General features: G+C 30.9%; 1 protein-coding gene across 1 annotated transcript; it reads right to left on the bottom strand.

Annotated features, from left to right (window-relative positions):
• Positions 1-839: 839 nt before the first annotated feature.
• On the bottom strand, positions 840-6457 carry LOC137837077 (uncharacterized). The gene is made up of 7 exons (XM_068645933.1): positions 6330-6457; positions 5970-6115; positions 4998-5131; positions 4170-4350; positions 2798-3406; positions 2187-2366; positions 840-1154 (listed from the first exon to the last, which is right to left on the bottom strand). The coding sequence occupies exons 1-7, from the start codon at positions 6370-6372 to the stop codon at positions 972-974; spliced, it is 1476 nt and encodes a 491-aa protein (XP_068502034.1). The 5' UTR covers positions 6373-6457; the 3' UTR covers positions 840-971.
• Between the last annotated feature and the right edge of the window lie 6212 nt (positions 6458-12669).

Genomic DNA, 12669 nt, shown 5'->3' with positions numbered 1-12669 from the left:
TCTTACAAAAAGTTAAAATAACCATGTACTTCATCCATACTGGTCATAAAATTATTTATTTAGGTTAAATTATCTATAAGTATTTAATGTGTTTAAAATAACTAAAATAACTACAAAAATTATATTATTTTAATAACTAATTAGAAGTATGATCAAGTAATGATATAATAAACTAAAAAAATACTTCATAATATTTCTATTTTTATTATATTAAAATAATATATTTTATAATTTTCTATAATTTTTTGAGTGATTAATTAAAAATATGACATACAATAATATATATATATATATATATATATATAAATTTATAAGAATGGTATTAAGAAAATCATGTAAAAGTTACTTTTAAAAAATTATTCAATTACTTATTTTATTAAGTAAATAATTTATTATTTATTAAAAGTATTTGACACCAACAAAATTATGAAATGATATATTCCTTATTATAATAATATAAATTATAATCAAAATCAATTTTTATTTGAAAAGGTCTTTTAAAAGGTACTTCTAAAATAGTTCATTTTGTTTAAAAAAAGAAAAAAATATGTAGCCCCAAAATATTATTAAAAATAGTTATATATTACAACTCTATTTTTTTTAAAAAAAATAATCTAAACTACCATCCAAAACATTTTCTTCGTGTATTAATATTAATTTATTCATAAAATAAATTATGATAATTTTCATTAATTATTTTAAAGATAATATGCATGAACTAAATATATTATTTTAATTTTAAAATTAAAGATTAATATATTGATTTAAAAGATTGATCTTTCTCAATAACTTTATTTCATAATTAAACCCTAAGTGACATCTAAAAGACTATTATCTGAATGAAGTGAGGTCATATTGATTTTGTCTTAAAAGTTTAGCTAAAGATAGACAGCATGAATAAGCTTCCCCAAGATTACAAGACCTCTCATATGAAATGAAAATATACTTGAGACTCTGATAAAAGATAGACACTAATAGGAGTGATTAGAGCGATAAAGCATCCTAAGTTCCTTACAATGATTGCATGTCCATGGCCGTAGAGGAGGGTCCATGCAATAAGAATGGATCTTTCGAATTTGGCAAATATCACAACTCTCAAGGAGATCCTCTGGTTCCCGACCACGGCAAATTACACAAGCTCCACTCTGTGAAGACTGTACAGGCAAAAGACAAACCACACAAAGAGAAAATCATATTAAGATGGGTATAAACTTTCAGTCACATTATAGGAAGCAACCCAATCCAATATATATATATATAAAAGGTGGGATGTAATCAAAATTTGTGTTAGAAAGTGTATTCCTAACATTTTTCTTTAGAGGAAATTATCACAAGAATGGTAATTCACAAAATAAAATCAAGTAATTTCATATATATTTTCTTCTGGGTTCTTATAGGTGGTGTGCATTATCATTGTATAGAACCATGCTAATCGACATTAAATTTTATGGATCATGGATTCGTGGGAATCATAGTCTGCCTAGTAAAGGACAAATAGAAATTCAACATTACAAAATCATGGATATCATAAGGCTAACAGTGAGAATGTTGGTCTGTTACACAAACAACAACCCTTAATAAGCAAGAAAAATCTATTAAAATGAACAAAATGTTGGGTGGGGTAGAGTCCACACATAAAGCATTCCTACTTAACTAGTAAAACAAAAGTTGACAGCTGATACGTTACTGTTCTTTTGACAGAATAAATCTTAATCACTTTCACTATATGGTTGCAGCAACCAATTAAACTGCCACTTATTTATGAGCAGTCCAAGTTAAACAAAAAGCATATAAGAAACATTAAGTTCCAGTAGAATCTATGACAGGCTTTCAGTGAATACCACTCAATATTTTTAAAGGGGTCAAAAGATTGTATGCAATGTATACAAGCCAAAAACGTTACTGTATAATCACCAATCTAGCAACCACTTATTCAAAAAATTTACCAGTGTCTCCAGTCACTTCTTTCCTCTTTTCTATCTTTTTAAAATAATCTAGAATAGTTTTAACCCTACAAGCAGAAAGACTACTTTTAGAATTTGAACCCATGACCTCTAGATCACAAGGTAGAAATCTAACCACCAAGTTAAGGCTCGTCTTTTATGTGATTTCAACTAATATGAAAAAAAAAGAAAAATAACACCCAATAGAGATAACAACTAATATAACTTAATGAATAAGAATACCTCAAAGATAGTATGCCGTAACTCTTGATCCATGGGGATAAAAATATCTGAGGATGAATGGTTACATGGGATTGTCTGAGAGTATACTTTTTGATCAGCTGTGGCTGCATGCTCGACTTTCTTAATCATCACAAAACTTGCCTTGCACAAAGGGCAGGTTGACATTTTTCTCATTGAAGTCTATAAATATTGAAAAACAAACGAGAATGAAAGAGACATCCAAATGACATTAAGAGGAAATCTAACGAGTTATACAGGACAAACAAGCTTGCCGTAATCCATCCAAATCTGTAAATAGGATATTTTCGAATAGTGCATCATAGACTCGACAAAATTCGTAAATGTACTTTCATAAGGGTTACACTAAGAAAATAAGGCACAACAATGAGGTGGAGCCTCATTCTCAATGAGAAAGAGAAGCATAAGATGAATGAAAGTTAAATTACATAGTTTGGTTAGGATTCGAAAAATAGAGACCAACTTTGAAATCTATTCAAAAGAAAATGGAATGCTACAGAGATTATGATTATCAATTAATAGGCTTTTATTCGTCAAAATGGAAAATGGAAAATGGAAGATAAATGAAATGGTAGATAAAAGAAAAGGCATACCCTGTGATCAACCCAACTCTGGATGCATGGAAAACAAAATCGATGTCCACACGGCAGAATCCCCCGAGTTGTGCTGAAATCTGTGAAACATATAACGCATGACATCTCGGATGAAGTAGGCAAGCCAGCACCATTTTCAACCTGATCACCGTCCATGAACTTTTCATCATCACTGGAACATAAATCTATTGATGTTTGTGGCACAGGTAGGGCATCTTCTACAAAGAAAGTTGAATTTCTAGGAGCAGATATATGACTTGAATCTTTGATCTGGTCAATAACATCTGAACCACCATTGATTATTCTACTTTCATTACTTAATCCAGCATTAGGTCCTTCACTATTTTGTAGAATAATGTTACTATTGACACAACCAGAAAGGCTAGAGGTAGCTTCAGCTTCTGTTTGCAGTCTATCCATTCTAAAAAGGGGATTATCTGGGCTTAAATCCAAAATTGAAGGAGCCAACACAACTTCATCAACAAGATTTCTGGTAAGTCTTCTTCCTTTACGAGAAGGTCCAGCTACAGTCCTGTCTCCCTTTCCATTGCAGATGTTCCTTTTTCCTTTCCTTGACAGTCTAGACGAATATGAACTTGACTCATCATGCTAAAAATAGAGAATGCAGAGAAAAGAAAAGAAATTAATGGGCATTCCGAAAGAACAAATAATGCTGTATTCAAGAGGATAGCACATGTAATGCAAGTACTTCATAAAGCACCAGCAATAAAGAAATGATTGAGATACAGAAAAAAGTTCATGCAAACAATCAGCTAGCTGCTACATATTTTTGAATTATCGTTCAGCCTAAAAGTAATCTATGATCTCCATACCTAAGGCATGTTTTTCTTTAATTGAGCATTTGGTGGAAGGCAAACCACATATGTTGCATAAGCAAGCAGACAGATTTATTCAAGTTTGTAGATGAATAATACTGGCTACAAATTTTGAAATAACCCATTGATGCAAAAAATATCAGAAAAGTCACAGCTAAACGTTGACGATGACTCAAATCTAAAAAGAAAACAATCCCATCTACGCCAAAGAACCATGGTGGTACCTTTAGTTTTTAATCTATCAAGGAACAACAAAGAAATGCAATAAAAAATCTTGCCTGATACCATAAAAAATATATAGAGATTGAAATGGAACACCTGGGTGTGCAAATGAAATTTTCGTTGATAGTAGTTAATGATCAACTCTAAAGATGGATGTTAATGACTCCACATATTAAATTCTGAAAGTTGTGCCCCATTCTAAAATCAGGCAACAAAATTATGAATCAGAACTTGCTTGAAAACACTCAGAATGTGAATCATAAAGATTAAAAGCGTCCAAGAGGAGAACAGAGAGAGTCGAGAGCCTAATTTACCCTTTTCATTAAACAAGAATCTTCCAAAACATAAGTTCTTGAAATTCCAGAACCGAAGTTAGTTTCTTGCCTTTCAGACCCAGTATCATGTAACTTGTCACTGACGATTTTTTTCTTTGTCAACCTACTATCTCGAACAGTGTGGGGAACTTCCAGTAACAATCGCCCTACTTCATGTCCACTGAAAATAATAATGATAATAAGTGAACTTAAGAAAAATATTCCCCAAATTTTAATCCATGTCAGATTATACGAGAACAAAAAAAATAAGCTCCTATATAACCAAATAATGCACCCAAGATTTTCAAATCAAATAATCATCTACCAGTACCAGATAATAAAACCGATGATCCCAAACTAAAGAAACTAGAAGCAAACTTCTGAGTCCACAACAAAGACGCCCATCGTATAACATAATATATGGTAGATAGTGTATCAAAACTGTAAATAACCAACTTTCCCAAAAGTTGTAGCATAGCACTAATGCCATGTTAAATGTCAACGTAACTTCCTTCAGGTGTAAGTTGTGGGGTTGTGACTCACGAAAATGAAAAGCTTCATATCACAGTAACTTTCAATTTACGCCAACACAATCCAAATCAAAACTCGCAATATCAAATTGATCATTCATGCCTTTTCAACGCTCATTCTAATTCCAAGAGCATGATGATGACATTGGATGCTGACTAAAACAACCAATCATCATGAGTTAGTTTCTTTCAAAATGCTATAACTCTCTGTAAAATCCATTACACTCTGGTATAATTCTTCCCTAAGGAGGGGAAAGAAAACAAATTCACTTCTGCAAGGTAAATAAAACAAATTCACCTCTGCAAGGTATAAGAATCTTCTGGAACACGCCTTCCTTCCTTTATGCAGTCCTCAATCCATTGGTGGTTCACTACAGGTATTCTAAACTTCAACGCAATATCATATTTCTTTCCTTCAAATTTCCAGCACACCTGATCAATCACAAAATAATCAATCATAAAATAATTCGTCAATGAAAGCTTGTAATAACCTGTTCGTTCATTCCCAAACTCTCTTCTTCCGTCTAAATTCTCCCTCACATTTCTTTCCCTTTCACCACACATAAACAGAAAGCATACCTTCCTAACTCACAAACCTGGACATAACCTAAATCCACCACCGAATTAAGCTCTCTCTCTCTCTCATTCATTCATTCACTCACACACACAAAACTCCTCAGAGGAATTACGAAATTCAACATTGCGCACCAAAATTCTCCATCGAATTAAGTTCTCACTCTCTAACTCTAACTCACATACACACACTCCAGATGAATTATTGATTTCAACATTGCGCAACAAAATTCTCTCTCTCTCTCACACACACACAACTCACCAGATGCATCAAAACCCTCCATGGAATTAAACTCTCTAATCTCTATCTATCTGCCTGTCTCTCCCAGCAAAGCTCTCTTTCTCTCCCAAGTATTTTCTCTATCTCTCTATTAAGCTCCTTCTCAATTAAGCTTTCTCTTTACCTCTCTCTCTCTCCCTCCCTCCCTCCCTCACACACACACACACACATAAAATAAAATAAAAACTTACCAGATGCATTATTAATTTCGACAATGCACACCAATATCCACCACGGCATTAAACTCTATCAATCTCTATCGGTTATCTGTCTATCTATATCAACTAAGCTATATCCCTCTCAATTTAGTTCTCTATTTCAATTAAGCTTTCTCTTTACCCCTATCAATCGTGCTCTATCATTCTCTCCCACGACCAAACTAGAAAAAAAAAAAAAAAACTTCAAAAAAAAACTAACCAGATGCGTTATCGATTTCGACATTGTGCCAACGTAATTGGCGCCGGCATGTGAAATCAGCTTGATGAGATCGAAGCGCTCGGAGCCGTGGTAACCGCTAACCGTTGCCACCACGTTTTCCATGCCTTGAACCGGAGAATTTGCAACTTCAGTTCAATAAATAAATAAAAGGAATCAGATTCAAGAATGAAAAACAAAAGCGAAAGCATAACTAGCAGAAATCGTGTTGAACGAAACCCTAGCACGAAGGTTATTCTCAGAATGATTCAACTTGTAAAGTGAAGAGAAAAAAAAAGGCAGAAAAAGTGTGACAACTTTCTTGGTGACATTCCTAATCGAAATTCAGAGAGAGAGAGAGACCGTGAGATAGATGAGGAAGTTGAAAGTGTTCTTCTGCTTCCATGACACTTCTCTTCAAAGTGCAGAGTGAAGGATGAATGAAAATATCTGGCGGTAAAATGCAAATTGAATTTTCGAGATCAAAATCAATACCAGGGAGAGCTTATATATATTTTCACTCTTTTTTTTTTTTTATAAATGTGTGTATTTTTATTATTACTTTTACTTTTTAAAATTTAGAGGAAAAAGTTGAGTAGTTTGAATTGATGGAAAATGAATGAAAAGTGAAAAGGAAATTCGTAGTTAATTTGATTGATGTAATAAATTTATTTTTATATTATATATTTAAAAAATAATGTTTAAATAATTAGAGGTTAAAATTAAAATAAATTTTAAATTAAAGTAAAAATTATTATAATTTTTAATAAATAATAAAGTTATATTTTAAAATAAAAATATATTAAAATAAATTAACTTAAAAAATAAAAAATTAAATTAATGAAATTTATTTTATTTGTTACTTTAATTATATGTTTATTATAATATAAAAATATTAAATTAAATAGTTTATTTATTAGTTTTTTAATTTTAATTATTTATTGTTATAATATGAAATGTATATTAGTAAAATATTAAATTAATTCATTTATTATTTTCATATTTATATTTTATTATAATATAAAATATACATTAATAAAAACTTAATAATATAATTATTAGTAAAAGTAATTTTTACCCCTAATTATACTTTTTATTTAATTTATTACATCATTAGTATTTTATCATTATGTAGTACCTAATCGATTATGTAAAATAAGTATAATTATTATATATAAACTTTACTTGTAAATTCATTTTAATTTGAGAAGAAAGTTACCGTTATTCTTGATTTTTTTATTTAATATTTTCTCTACTTTTTATGTTAATTTTTTGTTTTGATACAAAAATAAGTTTACAAAGGGAATGGACTTGATAAGGTGTGGAATGACTAGATTTGTCACAACTTACTTGACTCTAATTTGTTTGTATGAAATGAAAATATCATTGATGACCATATTTAACTTTGAAGAAGAAAAACAAAGTTTGGAACTTAACATGAAGGGAGAAAAGTTCAAAATGTGGTATTAGATAGTCAATTTTGGAAGAATGTAACTATATGCTTAAAAGTTGTTGTCCCTCTTATGGTTGTCCTTCGATTGGTAGATTTGGATGCAAAACCCGCAATGAGATTTATATATGAGGAGATGGATTGCGTCAAAGAGAAGATTAAAAGAAACTTTAATAATATCAAGAAAAGGTAACATTTCTAACTTCCTTCCATTTTAAATTTAAATACTTACTTATTTGTGTAATTATTTCTAGTATAACATAATTGGTACGTAGTTATGAACCTATTTGGAAAATCATTAATCAAAGGTGGAATAATCAGTTTCATAAGTCTTTGCATGTGTCTACCTATTATCTAAACCCCCAGTTACACTATGAACCAAACTTTAGAAATGATGATGTTGAGTGAAGGAGGGGTTGTACATATGCATGAAAAAGATTGGTTAATGACGTTGCAGAAAATAACAAAAATCAATTTGCAACTTATTGATTTTCACTATGGTAGAGGACTATTTTCTATGGAAGATGCAAAGGCGTGAAGGAAAGTTATGTTCCCTGGAGAATGTGGGAGATGTTTGGGGATAGAACTCCATAACTAAAGAGGTTTGTTGTTCAAGTTTTGAGTTTGACTTGTAGTTCTTCAGGGTGTGAGCGTAATTAGAGCTCATTTGAAATGGTAATTCAAGTTCATGAAGTTATTTAAGGTTTTTCTTGATTTGATTTATATATTGACAAAAATTTCATATTTAATTATAGGTTCATACAAAAAGAAGAAATCATTTGCACCATAAAAAAATGAATGACTTGGTTTATGTAATGTATACTTGAAGTTGAGAAACAAACAAATTAGAAAATTTGTTGCTCTCCCATTTGATGACTTTGAGTCTGATAATGAATGAATAACTGAAGAAGGAGGTAATGTGTTGAGGTTAAGCAAATTCAAGTTGAAGATGATGGTGTAAATGGTGACTTAGCTAAAGGAACAAGTTTAAATGATTCAATTCTAGATGCAACCGATTTTGATAATATAGTTTTTTATGATAATGTTGATGGTGATGGAGATGATGATGGAGATGATCATGAAGATCTTGGAGATGATTTATGATAAGTTCTAGATTTCAGTAATATTTCATATTAAAATACATATACTTTTGGATATTAATTGATAAAATAACCCCTAATTTATAAATTTATACCTTTTTACATATTTTGTGATTTTAATTTGAATAAGAACGATTTATTCCCAAATTTATGTTAATTTCAGGATTCTAGGAAAGAATGGAGATGATTGGACAAAAGGAGAATATACAAAGCTAAAAAGGGAAAGTTGGAACACACTAGCACCCACCAAAGCTCGCCCAAACTCACCTAAGCCAGACGCCCCTAGAGGATCTCGCTTGGGCGAGCTCAATCTCGCCCAAGCGAGATTACTCCAGTGATGTTGGGCCTTTTCTCGTGCAACTCGCCCAGGCGAGCCCAATAACGCCCAAACGAGAAGTCACTTAGCCCAATCCAATTAGGTTAAATAGGAGGCTTGAGGCACAACCCTAGACACACAAGATTGATAGGAAAACATCATTGAGTGAATTGTAATCTAGTTGGGAGAATAGGAGGTGTTAGAAACCCTTGAGAACACGCCCGTCAAGGAGAAACATCAGGAATCTTCTTTTATTGTTCTCCCTTTTTCTAACAGCCAACATATGTGTGGTTAATTATACCCTTTGGATTGGGAGTAATATGTTCAAACGCTTATGTATTGAGGTAATATCTAAACATAATATTATATTCTTGATTAATGATTGATATTATCATTTTGTTAGTAATGCTTGTTCGCCTTGATCTCAAAATTTAGATTCGACTGGAAAGTACTTCTAAGTTTCTAACCCAAATGATAATGTTTAACATATTTGAATGCTAGGAATAAATTTGAAATGTTAATTTCGATCAACGTTTGATCTTACCGATAAGAAGTTTTTATAAATATGCGAGGAATCGATATTTAGGAGGCATCTTAATAATTTTATATGCGAGAAATCGATATGAATGATCTTTTATGGGCATCAAAATCAATCAAAGGACACAATATTGTCATGCTAATCAAAATACAAAAGAGTGAGAAAGATGAACCTCAATCCATATTTTCCCAATTGAAACAACAAACTATTTGACTTGTTTTCTTATTAATCATTGTAATCATAACAAACTCCAACAAACTTTATTATTTTGTTTTCTATTTAATGAATCTTTTACTTAATTATTCAACAGTTCATTGTGGGTTTGATATCATTCGTTAGGGACAAATTATTACTTTTGACAACACGGTGTACTTGCCGTAGAAAAGTCATCAATTTCCTTAGAGGATTAGATGAATGAGACTTTTAAACTTGATAACATTTGTGTTGTTTTAGTTATTTTGTTGGTGTATGAACTTGTTTATTTCAATATTATGGAATTGGTAACATGAATTATTATTTTTTGATAATTTTTTTAAATGAAGTAGACTCTTACGAGTCAGGTTTACAGACCTCCCACGAGTCTATGTAGACTCTCAAGTCTGATAACCTTGGATGAATTTTCAAATATACTTATTATGGGTCAAGAGTTAGTCTTTGGTGGGACATACTTAATACAAGTATTATGAAAAGACGTTGAGTGTCACAATACATTGTTTAATTGAGATACTGATGAGGATTTTTGTATTCTTGGATGGAAGTTATTCAAATGTAATTTATTGTGTATGTGTTCTCTGTTGTTAAGAATGTGGTGTGAATGATACATGTATGCATTATTTACACACACATTCATATACATATATACATGTATGTATATCATGTTGTAAGATGATTTTTAAAAAATTAGTTCACTTTGGTGTATGTGTACACTGTTATGGTTGTACTATGTAGAATAGTGGATTATGTTTTGGTAAAAATGGAGGAGCTACCTAGAGCTAGGGGGATATTTTAATTTTCCTAGTTGTTGGATGATGTGTATATATGTTTATATAACTTGTTTTGGGAACCTTCTTACCAGGGTCAAAACTGAACTTTATTTGAGTTTTTTTATCCATTATAGTAAATCAAGAATGGGCTTGCGTCAACTGCATATCGACAACACTTTTTTAAAAGGAGGACTTGTGGAAGATATTTATATGAAGATCACTCTAGGACTAGAATCATCTGATAACTAAGGGGAGGTTTGTAAATTAAGAAAAACACTTTATGAATCTAAGCAATCTCTAAGAGCTTGGTTTGATAGGTTAGCTAGGATTGTGAAAGGGCATGAATTTTTTCAATGCCAAATGGATCACACAATGTTTGTAAAACGCTCCAAAGAGGACAAACTTGTTCTCCTCATCGTCTATGTCAATGACATCATCATCATCATTGAAAGTTAAAAAAATTCTTAGCCAAAGAATTTGGGGTTAAAGATATAGATCTCAGGTGGCCTTTTTTAGGAATAGAAGTGGCTAGATCTTAACATAAGATATCCATATCCTAAAGGAAGTTGTTGACCAAAGACCCACAAAGTTCATCACTAAAATATTCTATCAAGAAAGCATATAAGAGAAGTAGAGTCCTAAGCTTGAGTGTGAATTGTGTTAGTCAAAAGAGTGAGAACCTTTGTATTCTTCACCTTGGTGAAGTTACCCACCTTGTGAGAATTATTATTATATACTCTATTTAAAAGTTAATCAAGTAACCATCAATCTTATGTTTTTTGTAAATCAAGAGTAACATATAAAAGAATACTTGAGTTTTCAATCTTAGAGAAAAATTGAGAAGGGATAAGCAAGAGCAATTTTTTTACTCATTTTGTAATAAAGTCTTTAATTAGTGAAACCCTTTGAGATGTTTCTCAAGGGAGAACTAGACATAGTTCGAAAGTTGAGGGTGAACCAATAAAAACCATATTGTCCACTAGACAGTCTATCTATTTGCAAAAAAAAAAGTCTTAGGCTCAAACAACCATTCTTCTAGAGTCTATTTCTTACTTTTATCCCTCAAACACCACCGCCTCCGTCGTCGCAACATTGATGACACACTCCAACTGTTTGTTGTGTTGATTTTGAAAAAAAAAATGGAAGAAACATAAAGATACATTTTGTCTTTCACACATATTAGACGTTGTGCGTTGTCCTACATGTTTTATAAATACATCAATTTTCTATGCATCTTTATAATATGTTGTGTCCATCAGTCTCTTATACTTACTCTAAATCTTTGATACCATATTTTCTATATCATTATGCTATATCTTTTCATATTTTTCCTTTTATGCTTCAAAATGTGTAAGTAGTTTTCATCATAGAAAATGAAGAGATTGTTGAGACCTAGACGACCTACTTTTGTCTAGAACCACTAGACATTCTTTTAGTGGATAAAGTTTGGATGATAAAAATATGAACGAAATTTGTTAAATGATGTACATGCTAATATCTTTTGCTATGAAACTTCTAATATACGTTTTATGAAGTTGTAACTCATTAAACCATTTATTTAGTTTAAGCAAAGACATTGCATTACTTATTTTAAGTTTTATTGGTCTTATTAAATGATATAAAGTCATGATCATAGACATGTTTTTGCATATATTATATATATATGTATGATTGAAATTGCATGAAATAATATACATTATCCTATGCACTAATAAGTGATTTCTCCAATGTTCAAAAAATGTATTTATGAAAACTTTTTATATTAAGAGAACATATAATCAATTATGTTTGGATATTATATTATATTATATATATATATATTTTGTTTCCTTGTTTGTTCCCGCATTATGTAAAAAAGAGGTGCAACCTTCAATACACAACTCCAAAAATAAATTTGAGCTAACCAAGTTCAAATTATTTTAAGAAAATTTGCAATCATGTTATCAAGCACCAAGAGATATCATCATTGAAGATTACACCAAGCAATGATCATATTTCCAGAGCCTAATTTTCTTTCAATAAAACATATAAGAAAAGTAAAGTTATAAGCTTAAGTGTGAATTGTGTTCATAGAAAGTGTGAACCCTTTGTGTTCTTCACTTATGAACTTACCCATTTTATGAGAATTCTTGTTATATCCTCTCTAAGACTTATTCTTGTTACCATTTATCTTAGTTTTAGGAGAAGACTGAGAAAAGATAATCAACAGTGATTTGTGCACTCGCTCTATAATAAAGCCTTTGATTATTGGAACATTTTAAGGTGTTTTCAAAGGAGAATTGAACATAATACAAGAGTTGAGAGTGAATTAATATA

This window comes from Phaseolus vulgaris, chromosome 4 (genome assembly GCF_000499845.2).
Source record: "Phaseolus vulgaris cultivar G19833 chromosome 4, P. vulgaris v2.0, whole genome shotgun sequence".
NCBI lineage: Eukaryota > Viridiplantae > Streptophyta > Magnoliopsida > Fabales > Fabaceae > Phaseolus > Phaseolus vulgaris.
Note: the sequence above shows the minus strand (reverse complement) of the source record. Positions and strands in the feature narration are given on the sequence as shown.

Bases quoted from the DNA above. Each gene is read 5' to 3' on its own strand.
- LOC137837077 (XM_068645933.1), bottom strand. From the start codon at position 6,372: ATGGAAGCAGAAGAACACTTTCAACTTCCTCATCTATCTCACG. The intron at 5,132-5,969 runs GTTAGTTTTTTT...GTGATTGATCAG, and splicing joins CGAAATCGATAACGCATCTG to GTGTGCTGGAAATTTGAAGG. The intron at 3,407-4,169 runs GTAAATTAGGCT...CTCTATTTTTAG, and splicing joins ATTCTTGTTTAATGAAAAGG to CATGATGAGTCAAGTTCATA.